The sequence below is a fragment of the Zingiber officinale genome, chromosome 2B (assembly GCF_018446385.1).
Source record: "Zingiber officinale cultivar Zhangliang chromosome 2B, Zo_v1.1, whole genome shotgun sequence".
Taxonomy (NCBI): domain Eukaryota; kingdom Viridiplantae; phylum Streptophyta; class Magnoliopsida; order Zingiberales; family Zingiberaceae; genus Zingiber; species Zingiber officinale.
The window spans coordinates 85,935,880-85,963,690 of NC_055989.1; the positions used below are offsets into that span (position 1 = coordinate 85,935,880).

The 27,811-nt window shown below is 42.3% G+C and overlaps 1 protein-coding gene across 3 annotated transcripts; it reads left to right on the plus strand.

Annotated features, from left to right (window-relative positions):
- The first annotated feature begins 684 nt into the window (after window positions 1-684).
- LOC122046170 lies at window positions 685-26,773 on the plus strand. Of its 3 annotated transcripts, none has more exons than XM_042606726.1 (11): window positions 685-1,080; window positions 1,524-1,586; window positions 2,947-3,017; window positions 4,763-5,617; window positions 6,292-6,382; window positions 6,447-6,509; window positions 6,593-7,396; window positions 7,485-9,680; window positions 9,768-9,846; window positions 25,989-26,137; window positions 26,235-26,773. In XM_042606726.1, exons 1-11 carry the CDS (start codon window positions 1,005-1,007, stop codon window positions 26,540-26,542), a joined length of 4,755 nt encoding a protein of 1,584 aa, XP_042462660.1. In that variant the 5' UTR covers window positions 685-1,004; the 3' UTR covers window positions 26,543-26,773. The 3 variants fall into 3 exon arrangements, with proteins under 3 accessions (XP_042462660.1, XP_042462661.1, XP_042462662.1); XM_042606728.1 differs by having other exon boundaries at window positions 1,002-1,080; window positions 4,768-5,617; XM_042606727.1 differs by lacking the exon at window positions 6,447-6,509.
- Window positions 26,774-27,811: the final 1,038 nt, after the last annotated feature.

Below are 27,811 nucleotides of genomic sequence, written 5' to 3' on the forward strand. Positions count from 1 at the left end.
AATTAGATTCCGTCGAGAATCCTCCAAAAAAGATAACTAGCGGAAGTTTAATTCCGTCGGTAATTTTTTTTTCAAAATGAATAAAATTATCGACGGAAGTTGAATTCCATCGGTAATATCGAAAATATACCGACGGAATAATATTTCATTGGTATATTCCGTCGATAAATCTGATTTTTTTGTAGTGTAATTTTGTAGTCACCTTGACCAGCTATTTAAGTGCCCAAGGGTAAAAAATAAATGATAAATCAGGTAACATTGAATTTGGAGCGATCAATCTAGTCTCAAGGAAGTTTTCCGCCGATCGATAGGGTAAATCGGGAAGCGCTCGTGGTAGATAATTTAGAAGTCTAGCATTCAGTGATTGCATGTCTTGTTTAAAAAAAAAATCTTATAAATATATTATAGAGGAGGATTAAATTTTAGATATCTAGATGATAATTTAACGGCCTCCATTGTATCATAGACGGGGTTTAGACACGTAGTAATATGTAATTTGGAAACTAAATGCCCTAGATCGGTGATTTAATGAATTATTAAAAAAATAAGTAGAAGAAATAATAAAATAGAATAAAAATACAATAAAATAAAAATCAGGATAACATAATTATTTTATTTTTGCTTCCCTGCCCGAAGTCTGCCGTGAAAATCCTAAATGATATAAAGTGCTCTCTCTCTCTCTCTCTCCACGCTTGCTCTTTTCTTCGGTCCGTCTCAATCTGGATTATCATTTTTTTTTCCGGTCCGTCTCAATCTGTCTTTATGGAGCTCGCTTCCTCTCTGCTGGCTGTTGCTAGTTGGAATCATCCACTCTGCAGTCTACTACACACTCCATCGAAGCCCTACCGATCTCAATCTACTTTTCCTTAATCCAATCTTTGCTCTCGACGCTCTCCCTCTTCCTGGATCGCCTCTGTTTGGGTCCTTCACTCTCTCCTGCGCCGTAGCCATCTGAAACCCTAATTTGGTGTTCGCAGCCTCGATCCCTGATCCGTTGGGTGCGGATGTCGAGTGGCGGCATCTATCTTCCTGAGGATCTCTTCCCCTCGAAGTCAGCGGGCGAGGCTTGGGCCGGGAAAGGTGGTCCTTAGATGCTTCTTCTCGATCCTTTTTTCTGGTCCGAATGGGTCGATTTGAATTGCTGCCGCTGTGGATAAGCTGCCTCAGAATTTCGTTCATGCTTGCTTGATCTGGTCGCCGTCGTGTTTTGGTCGCAGTTTATATATATATATATACATTTTTATTTTGATTAGATACATAATTAATGCAAAAAATTTAGTTCCTTTTCTTATTTGGTAATTTGTTTGGATCTTAACGTATGCTAGAGTACATGAACCTGTACAATTTTAGATAGTTTAATCTCCTTTTAGCAGCAAATACGATTTGTGACTTTGAGGTATTATTATTTTTGTATGTATATACTGTTTTCATCTTTGTTGATCACCTTGATTATGCCCCGGTTTGTGTTCAAGATGGAAGGGACTTTTTTTTTCTTTACTTAATTGAGCTTATTTGCTTGCTAGATGTTATCGTTGGTGCAAATGACGGTGGCAAGAACCCTTTGGATGCCCTCGATGTAGGAAAAGGTGCTGTTCCGTACAGTCTTACCTCTACATGTCCTTGCTGCTATACTTTTTATGTCAAAATATTAAAAAAATCATTTGGTAGTTTTTTTGTGCTGATTATTATGGTATATTTTGTATTATTATTATTATTATTTATTTTTGTGAAAAATGTGATATGTTTTATTCTATTGGAAGGAAACGACCGTGCTTCCCTTTTGTAAGATAACAGTTTCTGTATCAGCATTGAAGAGTTTGCCTTAGCAAAAATGAAGTCTAATTAAGCATTTTTACACTCACTGCTAAAAAATTATATTCGGTAAATGTAATTTGGTACTGACGTGTTAAAGCTCTCTTGGGCTTGTCTTAGGGCATTTCCAATGGTCAAAGCTCTGAATGAACTTTTTTATGATCCCGATATGCCATATCATTGCCATGTCAAAAGTATAAAACTTATTATTCTCTCCACTATAAAAAAAAACCTCGCTTTACTTTTTTTATGGATCCTACATTATCAAATCACACATCTTTATTTTGAGTGGTCTCACCTACATTACTAATTTTGAGAGAAAAGCAGGTTTGACTCTTAAACTAAAAATGTCAAACCTCACACCAGCAATAGTTAGAGCTTTTTTGTTCATCCTTTTTGATTTAACAAGCCTCACAAAAACCTTGCATTGGAGATGCCCTTAGTTGCTTTGTTTTATAGGTTTCCTACCTATTTATTAATTAATGCACATACAAATTGATAAATTGCATATGAAGAATATGTCAAATCGATTTCTCACTTTCTTGGTTTCAAGAAAGTAAAAAACCTTTAAAACTAATTAAAAATTATTTTTAATTAATTATTGACGAGTTTTGCTGGAAATTATTATTAATAATCAATTAATTATTAAATATATTTCATAAAAAAAGTTACTGTACTAATCTATTATTAAATTTAAACATAACATTTAATACCTAGTGCATGAATGGTTTAGAGAGAAAACCATAAGGCTTTAAATTTTGTATTACATGATACATTTGGCTACCTTGGATGGGTTTTTCAAAAGAAGCCAAAAATATTATGTGACAACAAAATAGACTGACACCTATTTAACATTGCACATATCTATATATATATATCAAACAAGTAATGTACTATTTTGGCATTCTAATCTGGCAAGCTGCTTGCCCATTTTGCTTACCCATTTAGTAGAACTAATAAGTGTTCTTTGTTTTGAAGTGGTTCCTTGAATAACAATCACCTGATTGACAAAATATGGTATTCATTCATGCTTACTGTTACATTTCTGTTTGCCACTCTTCTGATAATTGGGTTTTTGAATTTCTCAGTCTGCAATTCTTTTGTTCGTTTGCTAATGGTTTCTCTTTAGCACAGATCAAATGACTTGTGATGATAGTATTCCTCTCTCTTCCCCGTGGTCATCTACTAAACCTAGCGACAGCAAGGTGGATGCTCTGAACTGTTTTATTGATCTTTTTCTTCCTTGTTTTGTTCTCGTTTTGGATGAATTTGAATATTTCATTTAATTTGAATTTTGTGAAATATCAACAAGATATGATCAGTTAAATGTCAATGAGATACCTTGTTGTCTTGTTACTTTGTTTACATTTTCTTTTGAATGGTTATATTGAAGCGTGATTACTAATGTCTAGCGTGGGTTTCATGTTTTTTTCCCATATATCTAATATATTGTAACATACTAAGGTTTGGCTTGGATAATTTGTGTCCTGTTGGTGACACTTCGTTTGATTCAGTGTTTGCTTAACTTGCAGTTGTTTATAGTTCACCTTAATCAAAATATTTTCTCAATCTGATATTGACGTATCATTTTTTTTGTTTTATGTGGTTTTCTTAGTTAAATGTCTTCCATATCTGCGATCTAGATGTTTATGTCTTAGAATTGAGTTACGAAGTTTTCACTTTTTTCTCAAATGTGAGGCAATCATGATATTTGTATTGAGGCTTGTTTACCTTTCCTTGTCAGTGTTTTCTTTTCTTCCTGTGCTAGTAGAATCTATTTGATGGATGTTTGGTCTTTCCTTTTATTTTTGTCTAATTCTGCAAACCACATCTAGTTGGTTTTCATGGCTTGCCCTTGTTATTGTTTTATTGCCAAATTAGGGGTTATCATTACCATTACCACGTATGATATACAATAACAAAACATGAGCCCAAACTATTCTGGGGTTGGTTACATATATCTTATTTTGCTATTGGACCCTATCAATGCTATATCTCTAGTATACAGATCTTTCTAAATCACCTCTAACCATGTTAATAGTTTTCTTTAACTCTAATAAATGAAATTTGGATAATTATAGAATATTTTAGTTGTTTTCAAATATTTCCTTATTGTCTAAATTTCTCCATTTGGTCATTTTTTGGAGGTACACATAAATGCTCTCTCTCTCTCTCTATTTATATATATATATATATATATCGATTTCCCCCTTCTTTGATGACATCCATCTTAGCATTCTTATCTTCATTATAGTAACTATTTATACATGCTCTTTCCTAACTGCATGTTATCTGCTATATAGTGAAAATAGCTATTTCTATACAGTGGTTAGTGATACGAATTATTTTGTCATTTTTAGCCATGAAACGATTAAATTAGTATATGCTATAAAATATGCCACAATTTGCATCGTGGAGTGATTCTATCCTACTATCAGTAAATTGCAGGATGACATTGTGCATTATGCTTAGCCTTGCTATCTGCATTTTGTTTGTCCAAAACTCTTTGCTCATACCCTTTTGTGTGGGTTGATAAATACTTCTAATATATATATATATATATATATACCGGTCAACATTGCCCATATGGGCAGTGTGTCTCAGTGTGCACAGCGTCGCGTCTAGCGTGGTGAGCAGCATATTATCACTGTGTGTGCACGCGCGCGCGTGTGTGCGCGCGTGCACACGCCTTTTAGACTACATGAATTTAATTGATACTTACTGGAGGAAACACATAGAATCTGATTGATTCAATTCAAGACACAGGATACTTTACAAGTGTTTACCATTATCACTGTCAACACTTTTCAGTTGGATGTGACTCATGCATTCCAAAAAATGCTTATTGCTAGAAATATCAGCGCATGTAATTATTATTATTATTTTTTGTATTATCATACTTGTTTTAATTTTGAAAGCATATTGATCTCCATAACTACTGATGATGCAGGATAGTTGGCTGTGTATTCCTGTATCTTCTGGAACCTTGACTGACTCGATTCAGAAGGATGCGTGGCATCTGGATGGATCACAGGATATTAAAGAATGGAGAAGGAATGCTGTTGATGTTGAAAGTTGTCGCCGTTGGCATGAAGAGGAGAGGGAAAGTTTGTTGCTTGGTAGGAGAGAACGTAAAAAGGAAGGGGATTGTGAAGCTGAGAATCTCCAGAGTGATCGTCGTCCAGACAATACTCCTATAAGAGAAGTTGCTGAGTCTAAGATTTTGCCTTCATCCGATAGGTTGCTTGAAGTTCCTAAATGCAGCTCAGGGAATGAGAATCGACGTGATAGAAAATGGTCATCGAGGTGGGGTCCTGAGGACAAAGAGAAGGAAACCTGGACAGAGAAAAAGATGGATATTGAGAAAGATTTTTATATTGAAAAACAATCATTTACTTCTTTCCTCCGTCCATTATCTGGGTCTGATTCCCGTGATAAATGGCGGCCACGTCATCTCCAGGAAATTCAATCCAGTGGTTCTACAATGCTCCGTGCTGCTCCTGGATTTGGTTTGGGAAATGGCCGTATAGATGGTTCAAATTTGGGATTTGCTCGTGGTAGGGGGAGATCAAATTCTGTTGCAGGATTGCAGCTTAACAGGTCTGTGGTGGCTGGCCCTGTTGGTGCACTTTCAGCAAATAAGTCTTTTTTCCAGTATCCCAGGGGAAGACTTCTTGATATTTATAGAAAGCAGATAGTATCGATCATTGATGCTACCCCTGAGGGTTTTGAGGATGCTCCTCCTATAACAGAATCAAGTTTTATAGCTCCTTTGGCCTTTGCCACACCCTACAAGGAGGAAGACGTAAGTTATGGTTTCCACATCTCCAGTTTTGCATCATATTTCCTTAATGGTATCAGAAATTAGAGACCATTATGTTGTATTTTTTCATTATAGAAGAAATTATTCGAAGGCTGTTTACAGTAGCACTCCAATTTATCTCATCTTTGTATATTGTATCATAACAATAATTTGCTTGTTAAAATTTGAAAATTTAGTAGATCAACTCACACTCATTAGCAACTTTGACACACATCATATATATATATGTAACAGGAGTCCCCACGGGATGCCAAGTTGATTTGAGAGTGACAAACTTGCTACAATAGGGTAAGGGATTAATTCTTGGCGGGCACATGCTCTCTGGAAAAAAAATCCCTCCCACCCCCTAGCCAACTTGGTGGTCGGCTATAAGCTGACCCCGTTATTTACCTCCCTTCACATAACCTGGGAACGGGCTGTGAGGGGCATTTGAGGTGAGTGTAATCACCTTTTGCTACAATATATATATATATATATATATATATATATATATATATATATATATATATATATATATATATATATATATATATATAAGATTCTTTATTGCCAATCATTCGAGTGAATATTATCTAAATTTCTGGTTAAACATTTTGTTTTATTTCACTGGAGATAATTTCTGTAATGAACTATTTTTGTTGAAATGCGTCTTAAAGGTTCTACTGAAAGATATCTGGAATGGGAAAGTCACAAGCAGTGAAGTGAGTTCAAGTGAGAAAGGAGCTACTGGCAGTGAGAATGATCTAGGTGAGTAACATGCTATACTTGATACATTTATGGCAAAGTGTGATTGTTTTGCTTTTTAATTTAGATAAAGGCAAGATCCTGATTGAAAAGAAATATGGTGTAAATGAATCTTCTAAGCATCTTAAAGGTTATGTACATATGTTTTGCCAACTTCTTTGAAGCATCACTTGACAATTGTCCATAATTGGAAATTGTTTATTCTCATTTCAGAGCTGGATTCTAACCACAGAAGGATTGAGGATACTATCATCCCTCTAATCAATTTGGTTACTGATAGTCTGACCCCAAAGGTTGCAGAGCATGATGTTCGTCATGATAATTCTGTTACAATTGGCAGTTCAAATGAGATTGAAATATTAAACATTGATAAACAATCAAGAAAGTCAGACAATTTGAAGAATATGAAGACAGAAGAGGAGGATTCCATTGCTAATTCTGATAGCAGTTCTGTGATATCTGATGCTCCATATAGTTTGTACAATGCATATAACAATAACGCCAAGCAAAAGCTTTCAGCAGGTGTCCATCTTCCTGAGGAGTTGAATTTGTTTTACTTAGATCCTCAAGGAGATATTCAAGGGCCATTTCTAGGTCTAGACATCATCTCATGGTTTGAACAAGGCTTCTTTGGAACTGATTTACCAGTGCGTTTACTGGGCGCTCCTGAAGGCCTGCCTTTTCTTCCACTTGGTGATGTTATGCCTCACTTAAAGGTAGGGCTTGGTGGTAACTCTACTGCATATCTTGGTGAAGGATCTGAATATTTATACAATACAAAGGGAAGCGTGGATGAGTCTGTTTCTGCTGCCCATGCTATTGGGTATTTGGCTGCAGATGAGCAACAAGTGCAATCACGGGATTCTCTGTGTCCTGTAAAACCTGATGTTACTGAAGTTGAAACCTCCAGATATCTTAACAAAGACAAGGTATTGTTTCCTAGCTCAGACATAACAATAGGTACAGTTGGTGGTGAAGCTTACCTCTTTCATGATTTTCCTGGACAGGATGCAGAAGGTATGCTTTTTTGGAGCAATTTATTTTTCTTTATGTGCTTTTGTTTTTCCAAATCTTGTAGTTCTTTATGCTTACTTTGCATCTGCAGTATTGTATAAGAGTGTGCACACGAGTAACATTGAAGAAGAATCAGAGAAGCTCACTAATAACATCTCTTCATCAAGGTTAACCACAGATCACCAGTACAGGGTGACAGGAATTGGAAATACTAGTTCAGTGCGTCACAACATTCCAAGAGATAGTGAGTTAAATCCTCTTGGATTATTGTGGTCTGAATTAGAACAAACTGATAAGAAATTGCCCCTTTCATCAACTATTCCTGGTTCTGCAGAGCATTTCACTGGCCACCATGATTTTGCAAGAAATACTTCCCCATTTATTCACAATCAAGAAAATTTCAATTCCTTCAGTGACTTTCCCAGTGACTCAGGGAAGAACCAGTACAGGAGCTACAGTTCAAATATAATTCATGATGTTCTTGATGCAAATAACCTATTACAATTAGATGCCAATGAAAACCATTTTGGCTTAGAACAGCATCTGCTCTCGAAGCAATTGCAGGAGGAGCAGCTTCAGCAGCAATGCTTACTGTCCAATCATAATGTTGGCTTGCTTGGACGTGAACAATTGTATGAAACTATGCATCATCACCATTCTGTTAACCAACAACCTATGGGGGATCTAGAGCGCATGCTGAAGTTTCAGTTTGAGCGGCTACAACTTGATCAGTTGCAGAAACAACAACTGCACCAGAGCCAGCAGCAAATGCATGAGAATCAGATGCTATTGTTACAGGATCATCTTCAACATCATGAACGACAGCCACAACCACCACCACAGCAGATGCATCTTGAACATTTATTGCATCATCAATTACTTGAACCTGGTTTCAGGGAATCAAATAGTGATCCTCACAGAAAGAATATGATTGATCAAGCTCATTTTAGGCAGCATTTCTTGAATGAGCTACAACAACAAAATCACGACCAGTCAGAGTTAGTGCATTATGATCCTTCTCTAATGCAACTTATCCTAGAAAATCTAGGACAGAATTTCCAACATGAGAATCACAATGATTTGTTGGAGGTTCTGTCTCATGCAAGGCCGAGGCAGGTACAGCAGTTTCTGGGACGAGGTCTCACCGATGATCTAAGGAAGCTGCCAGTCATGGAAGAAGAGAGACATGAAGGTGGAATTTGGGCAGTTGATGAAGCTGGTCAGTTCATTCAGACTGTAGATAGTTCACACCAGAACCATGCTGCTAGGCTTAGCCAATTAGACACTAGGCAAATACCACAGGGACCTGCTTCACTGGTGTTGCCCAGTCATCTACAGCAAGACTTTCTGTCAACTAAAAGAAGGTTCTATGAGCATGAGCCACATTCTTCTGATATGTCCATGCATACACATGCAGGTATTCCTTGGTCAAACTTGGAACTCAGGAATGCCTTAACGAAAATTCAAGGGGTTAGTGATCAGTTGAATCCTTCAACTGATCATTCTCATCAAAGCCAGATCTTTAAAAATTTCACTGGATCTCACATGGATGCAACAGAGAGGCATTGGTATGAGCCAAGTAGGCCGTGCTCTGCTGACTTATTGGAATCTCACCTGAAGCAGCTGCAAATAGAAACTGAAAAACACAGGAATATCAACATGGGTCTCCCCACCGCAGACTCACCCATGTGGGAATCACATGTAGGTATTGACAGAAGCTTGGAATATGGAATGAGAGACTTGCTTCATCATGGAATGCTTCAATCTCATGAACCAATATCACTGGCAGATGCTGCTCCTAGATCATCCTTCAAGGGAAGGGATCCATCTAGGCTCTACCATGGACCTGCTTCAGAGAATTATTTTAATCTTAATACTGATAGATTAGGACTTGGTGGTTCTTTCTTGGATTGCTCCCTTTATCTGGATGGGAAGCAACCAAATGAACAACTGGTAAACAAAAATTTGGAAATTAGTGCTAATAACTTCAATAGGAATATGAGATCAACTCTGAGATCTAGCTCTGTTACATCACTTGAACAGAAAATTTTCCTCTCTGATATGAACTTGATTGAAAATGAAAAATTCATGGATTCTATGAGTGGTGTTTCCTTACAAACACTAGATTTCTCCAATGTGAAAAAGGAGAAGGAGAGGATGAAAGTTCAGAAAAGCACTGCAAACAATAGATCAGCACTGGAAAGAGTAAGTGGAATTATGCAAGGATTTGACAGTGAAGTGGTTAACATTGGCAAAATTTGTAGACATGATTCCTATGGAAAAATTGGTAATTTGATTCTGACAATTTCCTTTTTGGATTCACTGTTTGGCTGTCTTAGCGATTCATGTGGCTAATTCTTGGTGCATTTGGCAGGTGGAGGTTTAAACTTCTACAATTATCAAATGGGGCTTGATATCCTTCAGAGTGGGGACGAGATGATAACCAATGATATGTAAGAAACTTATGTCAGTTGATGCCTGGTTTAATTGCAGATGATTAATGAGCTGGAACATTTTTCTGTTTGAAGGGGTTCCAATTGTTTTGGCCTTTTGGATTTCACCATTTAGGTGGTCGCTGTTTATTTTTATTGAGAAATTTTGGTATGGTATAGATCATTTAACTACAGTTACCTTATTAAGATTGTGGTTGTGCATGATAAAATATATGGACTATACTTTACATAAAAATTTACCTCTCTCGGGTAGGATGCTTTCATTCAAGCTTAACCATGCTTGTTTCCTTCATGTTTGCAACTTGGAATTGTTCATTTTCTTAATCCTCATTTCATTGACTCTTCTTTTTCTCCTCAAGAATAGGCCAATTTAATTCCTTTTTGTATTGCAAAACTATGTGATCTAGTATAATGCAATTTTCTGGAATTATCAAGACCAGATCTTCTTCACAGTAAATTTTTTGTAGAGCAAGACTGGAATTTCTTGGTTAATGTTGTTCACATAATTGACCTATGTGGCAGTGAGCAAGTTGATCTTTTTCATGAACAGGTTTGTTCACAAAAACATGATGTCGTGGCTGTCCTATAGTATGCTATATTATCTTAATTTTCATACGTTTGTCACTTTTACTTTATTCTGTGCTTGTCTCATAACTTGACTTGAAGTATTTGATGTTTTGAGTTTTTTATCCATCCATACTGAGTTTAAAGAATAATCAGGATGGGCTAGCGATAGGAGTCCTAAATACGGATGGTAACTTCTCAAAAACTCTATCAAGGTTCATGTTTGAGATTTTCCTTTCATACTCATGGTCCGTTCAATCGGGCTTATAACTTAGTTCTGAATAAAGTGAGGCATTGGGCTTTTCTTTATGATTATAAATTTTTGACTAAATTGTCATTTTTGCATAAAATATGTGTATTTTAAGATTCTGGCCTTTAGGTTTGTGTGAGTTTAATTTATTAGTCGTCGTCATTATTATCACCATCATCTTTGTTAGGCTACATGGATCTTATATGTCCTTTGAACTTATGCAAAAATATTTTATAAGTAATGATCCTGTCCGAATCGCTGAACCAAAGGACGCTGGGCACGCGGCACGCTCCTAGTCGATGGGGTGAATCTCCGGATGGTCGAACGAAGCTCCGGCGATCCTGCACGAAAGTCTAGCCGGGAAGGGGTTCCCGGCGACGACCCTCCGACGCTCAAGTCAGGTAAATGGTGGAGAAAGTGGTTGCCAAAATTTGTATTACGCGTACCTTTGGCGAAGTAATAGCTTCTTTATATAGGACGGAGAAGGAACTGATGCACGCCCACCGAGGTGCGTACGTGTCAGCAACCCATACCACGGTATGCACTTGTCAGAGAGCTTACCTGACACCATGCTGCCACAGTCCGAGCATGTTCTTTGATGGGACGGCAGGACCACCCGTTGTCAGATTAGAAGTATGGCATAGCCATACGACTTGACGACTGTCAGAAGATGTCCCCGTCTTTTACCCACCGTCTGACTGGGGTGTTCGGCCCGCCGGGCGGACGATGAACGTCGTCCGGACGGCCTTGATTCTTTGCGCCGTCCGGGCGGCACCTCCTTCCGCTTGGTCATTACGTATTGCTTTATTTGAGCGTCGGAACCCTGGTCCCTGCCAGGGTGCCTTTTACTATCAAATTTCCCTTTCTTCTGAGTCCGGTCGGCTCGCCCTTTTCCGGCGAGCCACTGGACCCTTTGACCTCCTCGGCGTTGACTCCTTCTTATGGGTTCCGGATTTTACCGCGGATCACTTGCCTTCCTCTCGAGTCTAGTCGAAGGAGGCAAGTCCGATCGATGGACGCCGATCAGTCGAACAATGATCATTGCCTTAGGCCGCTCGGCCATAAAGAGGCTCATCCGTGCGGCGATATCATCTGTCCGGCGATACTTTGTCCATGCCGTGTACTTTGGGAATCGATGTCCGTTGTTCTCCCACACTACCCATCACGTGCTCTGCAGGTAAGGGAGCTCATTAAACGCGGCTAGTAACGTGGCGTGGCGGCCGTGCATTTGTCGAGTATGGCGGTTCGTCACTTCCGATGGGACGCCCGTTTGAAGCAGACGATCCGATGACAACCTCGATATCGACGACTGGATCGGACGGTGGAGATCGTTTCGGCGGCGATATAAGATCCTTGACTTCGTTTCCGCCGCATTTCATCTTCTTCTCCTGTCATTCCCCCTCTCGCCGGCGACCTTGTTCTCAGACTTTCCGACGATCACACGGCTTCTTCCGGTCATCTTCCTCGCTTGTAAGAGCCTTTTTCTCGCTTCAGACGCATTCTTCTTTCTGTTAATCATCCTTTTCAACCGATTTTCTTCCATTGCTTGAACCATCCTCTTCTATCCCGCGTTCTGGCCTTTCGATCATGACCAGTACCTCGCAGCCGACCGGCGGTGCTCCGGGTCTTTGGTACTTGAACATGGAAAGTCGGTTCGACGAGGAAGACGCCATGCGCCTCACTCGAGCATATGACCTACCGATCGACCACGAAATAGTGTTAGCCACGCCTTCCGATCGGCCAAACGATCCTCCGCCCGGCACTGTTGTCTTCTTCCGGGATCAATTCCTGGCCGGACTACGTTTTCCTCCTCATAAGTTTTTCTTAGAAGTTTGCAACTATTTCCACATTCCGCTCGGCCAAGTAGTTCCCAATTCTATTAGGTTGCTGAGCGGAGTGGTAGTTTTGTTCAAACTGAACGGCATTCCCTTAACCCCAAAAATCTTCCACTACTTCTACTATCCCAAGCAAGCCGAGTGGGGCACCTTTGTTTTCCAATCTAGGATAGACTTCATCCTTTTCGATAATATGCCGAGCTCCAACAAACACTGGAAGGAGCATTTTTTCTATATATGCTTTCCCGAGCGGCCCACTTTCCGCACCAGGTGGCAGACGACTATGCCTGCGCAACCGGAGCTCGGCAAGTTTAGAGGTGACGCAAACTATCTCCATGCAGCCGAACAGCTAGTCGGTCAGCGCTATCACATTGACAAGATGCTTCTCCCAGGAGTAATGCATATATTCGGCTTGTCTTCTACACCAGCCGATCTGCCTTGTAGCATGAGTAAGCTTCCCTATCTTCCCCTTTATTTTGTTCTAACTGATTTATTCTCTGCTTCTGCAGCTGAGGTCATGTGGCGGGCCAGAGCCACCGAGAAGGTCAAACTGAAGGCCGCTCGGATTGAGGCGGTGACGAGCAAGGAGGCCGCCGAACGGGGCCTTGCTCCGGCTGATCCGGCCGACGAAGAAGGTGAGGGGACGCCAACGGTCCCAGGAACCTGCGAGTGAAGCTGAAGTGGAGGGCCGTTCGGCCGATGATGTGCCGCTGCGTACTCGGAAACGCCGGCGACCGGAATCCGCACCTGCCTCTACACTTGATGAGCCACAACCTGAGCGGGGTGCAGATGCGCCGGTGCTGTCCGGCACAGTTTCCCTCGAGAGTACCCCGACCCCTCAGGATTCTCCGAGGGCCAGTTTGGAAGTGCCGCCGTCCAGCCCTTCGAGGACTCGACGACGTCTCAGGCGTTTAGGCGAGCTACCCACCTCTTCTGCTGGCGGGCCATCTCAGAGCGGGCCGAGCGGCCAGAATTTACTAAAAACCGTTCTGCGCCTTCCCTCAGAGGCGTACATGGCTGCCGCCGATCGGCCGGTGTTTCCTGAGCAGATGATCACCCTGACGGGCCCTCTCGCACAAGCTTGGATAGATGCTCGGAGTCGGATAGCTAAGTTGACTCCTGGGCAGCTTGGCGACAGCAACCTTCAATCAGCCACCGGGGTATAGCCCTTCCCCCCTTCTCTCTCTTATTTGAAGTTTTTACCCTGTTCGTGTTTGCTAGTAGAACTGGGTGGAGCAGATCGCCATTAGCGATCGGTTGGCCGAGCTGGAGGAGGAACTGAAGAAACAAAAAACAGCGGGGGACGCCAGGCAGTCGATGGCCGCTCTGGAGAAGGCCAAGAAATCGCTAGAAGCCGAACGGAAACGAGCCACTGATCTGGCGAGCAAGGTCGTTCGGCTTGAAACAATGATTAAGCAGCGAGACAAGGAGATCCAGACGGCGACCACTCGGAAGCTACAGGCCATCAACGACATGGACCACATGAAGGTGGAGATCCGGGGGCTGGAGCAACGCATCAAGGACCTGGATGCTCTGCTGGCCACCGAAAAAGAGAGCCGCTCGGCTGACCTCCAAAGATTCGATGGAGACTTGAAGGATCTCCAAGCTGCTAGCGACGCTGCCCATGCTGCGCTCAAGGAATATCAAGAGGGGGAGTCGGCCCGCTCGGATGAAGTGAGGAAGGCGTTCCTCCGCTCGGAAGACTTCGGAGAGAAGTTTACCGATAAGATATCCCTCACGTTCGAGGAGGCAATCAAGGCGGCGGTGGGCTATCTGAAGACCAAAGGTCACTTGTCTGCCGAGCTGACCATCCCCCCCGAGGATCTGGCGAGCGTGATGGACGCCATCCCCGACGCTCTTTTTGATTTTGATGTGTGAGGCGCGTTTCTGTAAACTTTTTTGAATTCCAGCCGTTCGGCCCCGCTTATCTATGTAATGACTTTTTTTTGAATTCCCGCCGTTCGGCCCCGCTTATCTATGTAATGACTTTTTTGAATTCCCGCCGTTCGGCCCCGCTTATCTATGTAATGACTTTTTTGAATTCCCGCCGTTCGGCCCCGCTTATCTATGTAATGACTTTTTTGAATTCCCGCCGTTCGGCTCCGCTTATCTATGTAATGACTCAGAGGGGTTTTTGCTGGATTTTCGCAAGGCCTCCCGCTTGGACGTTTATAGACACCGGCTCGTCCCTCGATATTTATCGTCGGAGCGGCTCTCGATTTTTAGCGACGGGGCTCGTCGGTTCGTCCGCTCGGATTGTTTATAGACGCCGGCTCGTCGATTTTTAACGACGGGGCTCGTCGGCGCGGATATTTATAGCCGGTCGGCGCGGCTCTCGATTTTTAACGACGGGGCTCGTCGGCGCGGATATTTATAGCCGGTCGGCGCGGCTCTCGATTTTTAACGACGGGGCTCGTCGGCGCGGATATTTATAGCCGGTCGGCGCGGCTCTCGATTTTTAACGACGGGGCTCGTCGGCGCGGATATTTATAGCCGGTCGGCGCGGCTCTCGATTTTTAACGACGGGGCTCGTCGGCGCGGATTTTTAACGACGGGGCTCGTCGGCGCGGATATTTATAGCCGGTCGGCGCGGCTCTCGATTTTTAACGACGGGGCTCGTCGGTTCTCAAGTGAGACTACACACCCGGCCGAACGACTCGGCCTTCGTCGTCTAGCGCTTGGCTTGGAAAGCAATATACCCGGCCGACCGGCTCGAGCCTTAACATCGAGCGCTTAGCTTGTATATAATCCTCCCCGAGGTAGTCTCGGCTAAAATATACTTGGCCGAGCGGCTCAGGCCTTCGCTCCAGGCAATAACCTCCTCTATCATCCTGAACAGCGCAGGGTTTTGGTTTCCTTCCTGCCACACTAGTATGCAGCCCGGCCGAACAGCTCGGGGTCTTTGATTTCGAATGCAGCTTATATTCTATACGCAGCCCGGCCGAACGGCCTGGGGTCTTCGGGTTACGATGATAATGCCTTATATTCGCTTTTTTGACTTTTCATCTCTGCATTTCAAGTATTTAGTCGAAAAAAGTACACAAGATGATTTACATAGGCACACCTTTCACCCTGCCCGGTAAGGCTGGAGGTGGTTCGCGCTCCACGGCCTATCTAGCTGGCGACCTTCCTCATCTTCCAAATAATACGCACCCGAGCTTAGCTTCTCGATGATTTTGAAGGGACCTGCCCACGGCGCTTCAAGTTTGCCGACGTCGCCGACCGGCTTGACTTTCTTCCAGACAAGATCGCCGACCTGGAACGATCTGGGAATGACGCGCCGGTTGTAGTTTTGCTTCATCAGCTGACGGTAAGCCATCAGCCGAACGGACGCCTTTGCCCTCTCTTCTTCTACCAAGTCCAGCTCCATGTTTCTTCGTTCGGCGTTGTCATCATCGTAGCTCTGGATTCGGGCTGACTCAACGCCGACTTCAACCGGGATGACAGCCTCACCGCCATATACCAAATGGAACGGTGTGACTCCTGTACCTTCTTTTGGCGTCGTTCGGATGGCCCACAAGACGCTCGGCACTTCATCCGGCCAACTCCCTCCCAAATGGTCGAGAATACGAAGAATTTCCCGGTTGGCGACTTCAGCTTGACCGTTGCTCTGAGGATAGGCCACGGACGTGAAATGTTGCTCAATGCCGTAGCTTTTGCACCAATCCTCTAACATCTTCCCTGTGAACTGCCGCCCGTTGTCGGACACTAGTCGGCGAGGGATGCCGAACTGACAAATGAATTTTTTAACCATTTGTTCAGTGATCTTTGCCAGCGGCTCGGCCTCCACCCACTTGGAGAAATAGTCTACCGCCACTAGTAAAAATTTCCTCTGCCCGGTCGCCATCGGAAATGGACCCACAATATCCATTCCCCATTGATCGAATGGACATGAGATGGTTGATGCCTTCATCTCCTCTGCCGGTCGGTGGGAGAAGTTGTGATACTTCTGGCATGAAAGGCATGTAGATACTGTCCGAGCGGCATCTGTTTGTAAAGTTGGCCAAAAGTATCCGGCCAAGAGGATTTTCTTGGCCAACGAGCGTCCGCCTGGATGACCCCCACATGATCCTTGATGTACTTCCTGGAGAATGTAAGCTGAGTCCTCCGAGCTTACACATTTCAGCAAAGGGCGCGAGAAAGCTTTCTTGTAAAGCTGATCTCCGATTAGTGTAAACCGACCGGCTCTTCTTCTGAGGAGCCGGGCTACATATTCATCGGATGGTGTGGTGCCCGAACGGAGGAATTCTATAATAGGTGTCCTCCAGTCATTTGGAAACGCGAGGCCTTGCATCCGGTCGACATGCGCCACCAGCAGCGTTTTTCAATTGGTTGCTGAATGGCGGCCGGCGTTATTGAGCTCGCGAGTTTGGCTAACTCATCGGCCGCTTGGTTCTCCGGGGAATTTTCTGAATAAACACCTCTCGGAAAGTAGCTTTGAGTTTTCAAAGGCCTCGGTAGAGTTTGCTGAACACAGTTGATTTCAAAGGTCTTGCCGAAAGTTCTTGAGCGCCAACCGTGAATCCGGTGAAGTGTTACCGACCGGCTCCCACATGCCGTCTTGCCGCAATCCGCCATGAGGGCCTCACTACCGCCGTTGTTAGTAGCTTTGTAATCTAACCGGACGGATAGGTGCATTTTCTTCCTGAGGTGAGAGTAGTAATATTCGATCCTTCCGAGCCGAGTGGAGGATCCATCCACATATATTCTCCACATAGCTTCCGGCCCTGCACTTGATCACAAAATCAGCCAAGGATTGGGCTTTAATAGAGGCGGGCTGATATTGGATCAAATTCACTTAATTCGTAGTCCACTGATAAGCCGTCGGATGCTTGGATTCTATAGTACTCTTCCGAGTGGACTGTTCGTCCGGACAATGATGGTGTGAGCCAAGAAATACGGTCGAAGGCGCGGAGCGACTAGAACCAAAGCAAAGGCCAACTTCTCGAGCCCGGTGTAACGAAATTCAGCATCTTTTAAAATATGACTTAGAAAATACACCGGCTGCTCTTCGCCGCTCGCCCTCACAAGTGCTGAGCCTACGGCGGTCCTAGTGACGGCAGATCGTACTCTGATGACTCACTGCCGTCGGCTTGGCCGACGCGAGCGCAGAGGAATTTAGATATGTTTTCAACTCTTCAAATGCTCGATCCGCACTCTTAATCCCATCTGAACTTTGTAACGCTAGGATTACTTTGAAGAATGAGAGAGATCGGTTAGTCGATCGGGATATGAATCTTGAGAGTGCCGTGATTCGATCCACCAGCTTCTGGGCCTCCTTGAGGTTTCGTCGAGCCGGCATATCTCGGAGTGCCTGCACCTTCTTTGAGTTGACTTCAATTTCTTGCTCGATAACCAGATATCCCGAAAATCCCCCCCCCCTTAGCCCTAATACGCACTTCAAGGGGTTTGGCTTCAACCCGTACTACCGTAAAGTTCCGCAATTTCTTCCACGTTCACAATAAGATCCACCACTTGAATGAACTTGATGAGAATGTCATCTATGTAGACCTCGACATTCTTCCAACTTTTCTTCCAAAAGATCTTATCTATCATCCATTGATATGTTACTCCTGCATTTTTAGTTCGAATGACATAATTATATAACAAAAAGTATCATCCGTGGTGATGAAACTAACTTTCTCTTGGTTCTCTCGGACAAGAGGGGGGTTGATGGCATCCCTGATAAACATCTAGCATGTAGATCATCTCACTCCCTGAGGTACAATCAAGTCGATGCAGACTCTCCACTTGCCGCCCGGCTTGGGGACCAATACTACGTTGGCCAGCCAGCTTGGGAACTGCACCTCGCGTATGTGGCCGGCCTTCAGAAGTTTTCCCACTTCCGCCCGGATGATGGCATTCTGTTCGGCGCTGAAGTCCCTTTTTCTCTGCTTCACTGGCCGAGCGTCCGATCGTACATGCAACTCGTGTTGCGCTAGGCTCGGCGAAATTCCGGGCAACTCATGTGTCGACCAGACGAAGACGTCATGATTTCGTTGGAGGCATTGGATCAGCTTCTCCTTCTGTTCTTCCTCCAGATCAGAGGCGATAAAAGTCGTGGCCTCCGATCGGGTCGGATGGATCTGAACTTCCTCCTTTTCATCATAAATTAAAGCAGGAGGTTTCTCGGTTATGGCGTGTACCTCGATTCGGGGCGCTTTCCGAGCGGAACAGGCTTCCGCTCGGATCATCTCTATATAGCACCGCCGAGCTGCTAGCTGATCCCCACGCACTTCTCCTACTTTGTCCTCCACGGGGAACTTTATCTTCTGGTGGAAAGTTGAGACAACCGCTCGGAACTCGCCGAGCGCCGGTCGTCCCAAAATGACGTTGTAGGATGATGGAGAGTCGACCACCACGAAGTTTATTGTCCTGGTCCTCCTGAGCGGCTCGTCTCCCAGAGAGGTGGCCAGCCGGATCTGTCCGACCGGCTGTACTTCGTTGCCCGTAAACCCGTAGAGCGGGGTCGTCATGGGCAGCAGCTCGGCTCGATCAATTTGCAGCTGATCGAACGCCTTCTTAAATATGATGTTGACCGAGCTCCCTGTGTCAACAAATATGCGGTGAATGGTGTAATTTGCTATTACCGCTTTAATGAGCAGCGCGTCGTCGTGGGGCACTTCTACTCCTTCTAAGTCCCCGGGTCCGAAAGTGATTTCCGGTCCATTTGCCCGCTCTTGGCTGCAGCCGACCGCGTGGATCTGCAGCTGCCGGACGCCCGCCTTTCGGGCTCGGTTGGAGTCTCCTCCGGTCGACCCACCAGCAATAACGTTGATCTCGCCCCGGGAAGTATTGCTCCTATTTTCCTCCTCCCGAGTGGACGGTCGGGACCGTTCTCTGGATGCCCGGCGATTTTCCTGTCTTGGGGATCGGTGCCGATCGGGCGTCTGGTGATGTCGCCTCTCGGCGCGTCCGGTCGGTCATGGGTCCTTTGTCTCTGTCGGTGGGGAGACCGCCGTCGGCTTTCCTGGGAACGGGATTAGCCACGAAGGGAAAACTTCGACAGTCCCTCGTGTTGTGCGTATCCGACTGGTGGAAGGAGCAGAACATAGGGGTCCACCTCTTCTTTGGCATGGGCCGAGCGGCAGCCACTTCTTGTACGTGCGATCTGGCGTGAGGGGATCGAATTGTTTCGGCCCTCGGTCCTCTGGGTGGCTGTTGAGCGGCGTGCTGTTTCCGCTCGGTATGAACAGGTGCCCGCTCGGCTGGAGCTTCCTTTTTCCGAGCGGCTTGCGCTCCTTCTACATTTATATATTCGTTGGCCCGATGTAGCATGCGATCATAATCTCGGGGCGGCTTTCGGATGAGCGACCGGAAGAAGTCCCCATCTACAAGGCCTTGCGTGAAGGCATTCATCATTGTCTCCGATGTGGCCGTGGGGATATCCATCGCCACTTGGTTGAATCGCTGAATGTAAGCTCGAAGCGATTCTCTCGGCTCTTGCTTGATGGCGAACAGGCTGACACTTGTCTTTTGATAACGTCGGCTACTGGCGAAGTGGTGGAGGAAGGCCGTTCGGAAGTCCTTGAAGCTGGTGACGGATCCGTCCGGCAACCTCCGGAACCACCGTTGGGCCGATCCCGAGAGGGTGGTAAGGAAGACTCTACACTTTACTCCATCTGTGTACTGATGGAGCGTGGCTGTATTATCGAACTTACCCAGATGATGATCCGGGTCTGTTGTTCCATTGTATTCGCCGATCGTCGGAGGCGCGTAGTGCTTGGGCAGAGGGTCTCGTGGATAGCCTCCGAAAATTGGCGATTGATCCGCTCGGGAGGAGTCCGCTCTTCCCCTTCCCGCTATCCCGCCTTGGCATTTCATCCGAGGAAGATCCTCTATCTCTTCGGTGGTACGGGGGGTGCGAAATAAGGCTCGATGGAATGCGACGGTGGTGGAGGTGCTTCCGCTCGCCACCGACGCAGATGTTGCTTGTTGCTCCGCCAGCTCGGCGTGCTTTTTGTCTCCGTGTTTGGCGGCCCTTATCTCGACCAAAGCGCCGAGTTCTTCCTAAGCGTCACCGCGTGTTGTCGTCGGCCTCGTCCATTGTCTCCGATCGGACGCGAAGCGTTCCCACGACGGCGCCAATTGATCTGTCCGAATCGCGAACCAAAGGGCGCTGGGCGCGGCACGCTCTAGTCGATGGGGTGAATCTCCGGATGGTCGAACGAAGCTCGGCGATCTCGCGCGAAAGTCTGGCAGGAAGGGTTCCGTGACGACCCTCCGGCCAAGTCGTAAATGGTGGAGAAAGTGGTTGCCAAAATTTGTATTACGCGTACCTTTGGCGAAGTAATAGCTTCTTTATATAGGACGGAGAAGGAACTGATGCACGCCCACCGAGGTGCGTACGTGTCAGCAACCCATACCACGGTATGCACTTGTCAGAGAGCTTACCTGACACCATGCTGCCACAGTCCGAGCATGTTCTTTGATGGGACGGCAGGACCACCCGTTGTCAGATTAGAAGTATGGCATAGCCATACGACTTGACGGCTGTCAGAAGATGTCCCCGTCTTTTACCCACCGTCTGACTGGGGTGTTCGGCCCGCCGGGCGGACGATGAACGTCGTCCGGACGGCCTTGATTCTTTGCGCCGTCCGGACGGCACCTCCTTCCGCTTGGTCATTACGTATTGCTTTATTTGAGCGTCGGAACCTTGGTCCCTTTCAGGGTGCCTTTTACTATCAAATTTCCCTTTCTTCTGAGTCCGGTCGGCTCGCCCTTTTCCGGCGAGCCACTGGACCCTTTGACCTCCTCTCAGCGTTGACTCCTTCTTATGGGGTTCCGGATTTTTACCGCCGGATCAAGTAATATCCAGATCAGTGTTCTAAAACGCGCCTTAGGCGACCGCCTAGATGCTCGACGACCGTCAACTGCACTGGAAAGGTGCTGGGAACTTAGGCGGCCTTGGGTGTGGCAGAAATTTCGGTTTTTTTTTTCATTTAAAGCACTAAATAAATCCTATCTGATTCATCTACTCACGCCGGTTTGACTGCTTCTCTCCTCCTCCGGAAGCATCTGCTCAACGATCTGTAAGTTTTTCAATAATTTATTTTATGCATTTTTTTATTTTTTCCTCGACGCTTCTGGCGTCGCGAGATGCCTCCGACGTTGCTGGACATTTCGCTGGAGGCTTCGTCGTAGGCTTCTGGAGGCGCCAGAAGTGTCGTGGGACGGGTCTGACGTCACTGGTGCTAGACGTGTCCCTAACGCTTTTGGTGTCACCGGAAGCCTATGACGAAGTGTCCAGTGCCACCAGAAGCTTCCGGCAGCCTTGGATTTAAATAAATTTTTTTAATAAATCTTATTAATTCATATAAATCATATTTATATTCATAATTTTATATTTAAATTTTAAAAAATCTAATAAATTTTATTAATTTATATAAATCACATTTAGAATATTTTTTTACTAATTTATATTAATGTTTTTTACTTTTTTTTTACTGATTCATATCCTAAATTTATTCTTAGATCACTTTTCAGGTTATTAATTACAATGGCAAGCAATCCATCTTCGACGACATTCGTCACTCAAACCGAATCTGGAATTCTTAGGAGAAAGTCAAATGACATTTGATAAGAGTATGAGATGTTGATTGATTTTAAGAACTTTGACAAAATTAAATGCAAGTTGTGTGAAAAAATGATGTCGGAGGAGTGTATAGGATCAAGGAGCACATTGAAAATATATCTGGAAATGTATCTGGTTGTCGAAAGGCATCTCAAGAAGATAAAAATAAGTGCAAATAATTTTTAGTGCAAATAGGCTATTTTAGTAGGGAAGAATAGAAACAAGAACAAAATAATGGAAGAACAAAGTTGTAGAGCAGAGGTTATTATTTCTCTAGACGAAGAAGAAGGTCCTGAAATTGAAGAGATAGATGGAATTAAAAAACCTCTTCCACTTGGCCCCATGGATATATATGTATGGTAATTCCTCCAGAAAATGTAGGTTCTAGTGGAAGTAAAGTGTTTCGCCAAAAAAATAGAAATGAGGCTTTTTAGAGAACTCAATAAGTTCAACAATATGTTGGGAGATGAGTTTATGAAAATGGAATCCCATTCAATGTTGTTAATAATGATAGTTTCAAGCAATTAATGGAGGTGGGTCAATTTGTACCAGGATTCAAGTCTCCAACTCAATATCAACTTAGGGAGACATTGTTGTAAGTCGAAATTAAAAGAAAGAAACATGAAGAATGGGCAAAGAATGAGTGCTCGATCATGACTGATGCATGGAGTGATCGAAAAAAAGGAAACATCTTAAATTTGTGTGTTAATTGCAAGCAGGGTACTACATTTTTAGAGTTTAAGGAGTCTTCAGACGAGACACATACAACTGAACTTATTTTTGAGTATGTTGACAAGTGTTGAACAAGTTGGAGATTGTAATCGATAATGCCACCAACAATATGGGTATAGCTAAATTGATAAGTGAAAAGTGATATGGGTTTTTTTGGAGTTCATGTGCAACTCATTAATCTCATGCTTGAAAGTATTGACAAGTTTTCACGATATAAAAAGGTTATTGAGCAAGTCAAATCTTTTACCATTTTCATTAATGCTCACCATAAGATTGTCATTGATGAGAAGTTTCACGAAGAAGAGAGATAGTCCGGCCAGGAGTTACCAGGTTTGCATCAAATTTCCTCACATTGCAAAGTTTGATTGAAAAAAAATTTAGTTTAAGAGCCATATTTACAAGTGATACGTGGGAGAAATTTCAATGGTCAAAAACAAACAAAGGGAAATTGATTTACTCTATTATGACGAGCATGAGTTTTTGGAATGATTTGACACTTTGTTTGAAAATATTTGCTCCTTCAGTAAGAGTCTTCGATTGGTAGATGGAGATAGAAAGCCATCCATGGAGTTTCTATATTTGGGAGCTTCTTCAAGCTAAAGAAGATATCAAGGTAGTCCTAAACGTGGAATCAAATTATTAGCAGTGTTCTAAAAATCGGTCTAGGCGGCCGCTTAGGCGTTGAATAGGCGCTAGGCTCCAGCCAGCTACACTGAAAACATACTAGTAGGCCAGCCTAGGCGGCCTTGGTGTCTAGGCGGGATTAGACAACACTAGGCGCTGACTAATCGATCGAATTGACTAGGCGCCGCGGAAATAGTGCATGTTTAATGATTTTTTTAGTTTGGACTTTTAAATTTAAAGCATAATTTAAAAAAATTGAAATGTAACCTTTTTTTGTGTGTTGGGCTATAAGCCCTAAAATTTGATCCAACAAGAAAATCGATTTGTTGACTTGCTTTAGTGACTAGCATCAAACTCATAAGTGAGAGAACTAGAGTGAGAGAACTTCACAAGGGTGATTTTGCATTCAAAAAAGAAGAGGAGGATCACAATGATGATGTTGAGTTTATGTCCATGAAGAACAAGTTGTTGAAAATTATAGAAAAGTAGAATAAATTTGTGATATTTTATTATTTGTGTAATTTTGAACTCATTTTAAATTTGATGTTATTGTGTTAGTTATAGAATTTGATTTATTATATAATTTATATTGATACCGTGGAATTCGCCTAGCGGCGCCTAGTCCCCGCCTAGGCGGCCCAAGCGCTAGGCATTGGTTTGGCGCCCGACTAGCGCCTAGCGAATTTTAAAACCTTGATTATTAGCCTATCATAGTGATTATTGAGTCAAAAATGAAGGATAGACTTGATATATCATTGCATACCACTGTATTTTTGTTGAATCCCTATTTTTACTATAAAGATAGTTCTATTGCTCTTTATGAGGTCGCAACAGGGAATTTTTGAATGCATGGAAATTTCCCATGTCAATGAGTTAGATCTACCAGATACAATTGTTAACAAGGATTTTGCAAAATACAGAGACAAGTCTAGGTTATTTGGAAAAATATTGGCAGCAAAAACATGTGAAAAAAATTATGATACATTTGATCCATGTGCATGGTGGAGTACATACGGTGCTCATACACCCAACTTGCTAAGAGTAGCATTGAGGATATTTTCATTAACTACAAGTTCATCTGGTGTGAAAGAAATTGGAGTGTATTCGAAGGAGTAAGCTTTAAATTTTAAGTCTTTAATTAAAGTAAAATATTAATTTCATGTTACTATAATATTTGCTTTTTTTCAAGATTCATACAAAGAAGAGAAATAGGTTGAATGTCAATCGATTGAACAATTTAGTATTTGTCCAATTTAATACTAGATTGTTGAACAAACAAAAAAGAGAAAAAGAAAGGAATGTCGATGTTCTTCTTGCAAAAGATGCTTCAAATGCACAAGGTTATATTGTGGATGGTGGAGAAGATGATGAAGTTGAACTAAGTTCTGGGCTCACATGACAAATGATTGATGAAGTAAGTGAAACAGATGAAAATATACAACCTCGAAGAAGCTCTAGAGTGAGAGAATTTTATGAAGATGATTTGCATCCGAAGAAGAAGAGGATCATAATGATGATATTGAGTTTGTGTCCAATAAAGAACAAGTTGTTGAAAATTATGAAGAAGTAGAATAAATATGTGATAGTTGGTTGTGTAATTTTGAACTCATTTTAGATTTGATGTTATTGTGTTGAGTATGTGATTTATTATGTAATTTATGTTGATACTGTGGAATTCGTCTAGGGGCACCTAGTTCCCGTCTAAGCGGCCTAGGCGCTAGGTGCTAGGCGTTGGGTCTGGCACTTAGCGAATTTTAGAACTTTGATTCAGATCTACTAAATCACTTTTTTTTCCAGGACTAAAAGTTTTCTTTGGGTTAGACCTTTCACGTTTTTGATTCAACTGCTCTCACGCTATGAAATCTATTGGTTGCATCTCAATCTAGTATCTTATATTTTGTAAACTACTGGAGCTACAGCTAATTGCTCTTAAGATATGAGTATTTTGTATTACCCCTTTTGGTATTTTGTATTATAATTTTTTTTCAAAACTTGTATTTGCAATTAGGTTAATGCAATTCGTGGTGCTTTTTATTATATTCTCAGTTAGGATAGTTTGTTGCTTTAATTAATTGCTGTATTAAAAGAAGAATAACAAAAAATTTAGATTGTCATGCAATCCAATCAATAGCGATTTTTGAGGTTTGTTTTGTCTACTCTTGCCTGAGTGCAAAAAATTGCTGACTTCTTTAGGGAAGAGGATATTTGAAGCCATCTTGTTCTTTGGTATGCCTTGGAAGCCATTTGGGCTTTGCAATGTGATGAGTGGGAGCCAAGATTTTAAATTGTACAGACTGCTCTTGGATACCCTATTTGCCTCACAAATTTGTTTGTTTTGTAAGCTTGTCTCGTCAGCTTGATTATTTAAGAAATCATGTTTGACGATGTAATTTGTCCGCCCTCTTGATTCTGTTCGAAGTCCATGATCTACTGTTACCGAATTGTCCTTGAAAATGGTGCAAATATGTTGTATTTAATTACAGCACTGGCAGGCTGAGTAGTTTAGTCTTATTCTGAAATTTTACTTGTTTGTGTATATATAACCTATTTTTGTTTTTTTCAGAATTTCTGGTGATTCCATAAACAATGGTGTTGACCAATTCATAGAACGAACATGTAATCCTCAGTCTACTTCAAATACCACACTGTTAGGCTCAACTTTTTTTCAATCCGCAAACGCAAACCATCCTACCCGTGTTGGATTTTCTGAGGGTAACTTCTTAGTTTATTTGGTTCTTTCAAATTTAGTTTATTTTATTGATGAATATCTTTATCATTTTCTGAGAACAAATGTACCATGTGTGTACAGGGGTAAAGCCAGTCGCCAACCATAATTCTGCATCCCTGTCTTCTGAGTTATTAATCTCTAACAAGCATGACACAATATTTCACCAAACTTCTAGCAGCGATGCAGATATCGGTGAACCTTCATTTAGTGACATGTTGAAGAGCACCAAAATGTCCATTTCTGAGCTTGAGAACACAGAAGCTGGCTCAGTCGGTAAAAATGTCAAAAGGAAGGGAAAGAAAGGCAGGCAGATCGATCCATCGCTTCTGGGTTTCAAAGTTCATAGCAATCGCATCCTGATGGGTGAAATCCAGCGGCCAGACGATTGAGACTATGCATTGTTTCATTCCAATTCTACATAAACCCACATTCTTTCTTCTTCCTTTCCCAAGGAATCATTTTATGTAACCTTTTAGTTGAAAGATGTGTAAAGTGTATCTCTGTATATATTTTTTCTCTTTTCGAAATCTATGAGGCCTTTGATTATGTGATATTGCCGGCATGTTGTAATCAGTGTACAGAGCAATGAAATCAAATAAGCCATTCTTGTTTTGTTGGCATTGGTTCCTTCTTTTACCATCTCACTTGTTGCTGTATCTTGCATATAGAGATTGCTTAAACAGGCTTGGAGTGATCTTGTTGCTGTTTTGTTGGCCAAATTAATGGTTTTACACCTACAAATATTAAGGTATATTGATATGTCATTCTCTCTCTCTCTTTGGGCGCGCTCTCTCTTAGGACGGTAAATGAATTGAATTTTCATGAACAAGTTAGGTGTTTTGATTTGGTAATGAATTAAATTTTTATGAACAAATTAGGTGTTTGACTTGGTAATAGTTATTTAAATTTATTTAATACATATAAGATTAATTAAATGAAAAAATTTAAACAATTCATTAAATTAAAATGAATAAGTTTGAATATATGTGTTCAATTTATTAATGTTTGTGAACAATATTTTTGAATCATGTTCATCAATAAAATATTTATCAACTTGCTAAAATAAACAAAGAAATTTTCAAAATGAACAAACAAATTTATATTATCAATTTCAATAACTAGCAAATAAGTTTAAAATGTAAAAATTTCGAATAATTAAACAATCTTGAATTGAGAGTTCGATAATTAATATTTAAACAAATGGAGCTCAAGTCAAATTTAATCAAACTCAAGCTAAAAAAAATTGAGTCAAGTTTTAATGATCATTTCAACAACTTTAGACTCTGCTTGACTCAACTACTTTATTAAATAAATTTGAACATCATAAAATATATTTCATTTACCGCCCTTCTCTCTCTTTAATTTTTTTTAAAAGAATATTATGGTTACTAATTCAATGCATATTGCTTCAATTTTTATCCCATGGATCATCATTAAAATAATAGATGATATTGTTCATCTTAAGGTTAGTATTATCAGTCCCAAGGTAAAATACACAGATAGATAAATTACGAAGATATTTTATCATAACATAGCATTCTTTTATATAAGGAAAGTTAGTCATCAAATATTTTACATCCGTTAAAAATTGATCCTCAAATCTATTACAATGAATATTTATACAATTATCAATTATGTCAATCAGAGACCTTGTCCAA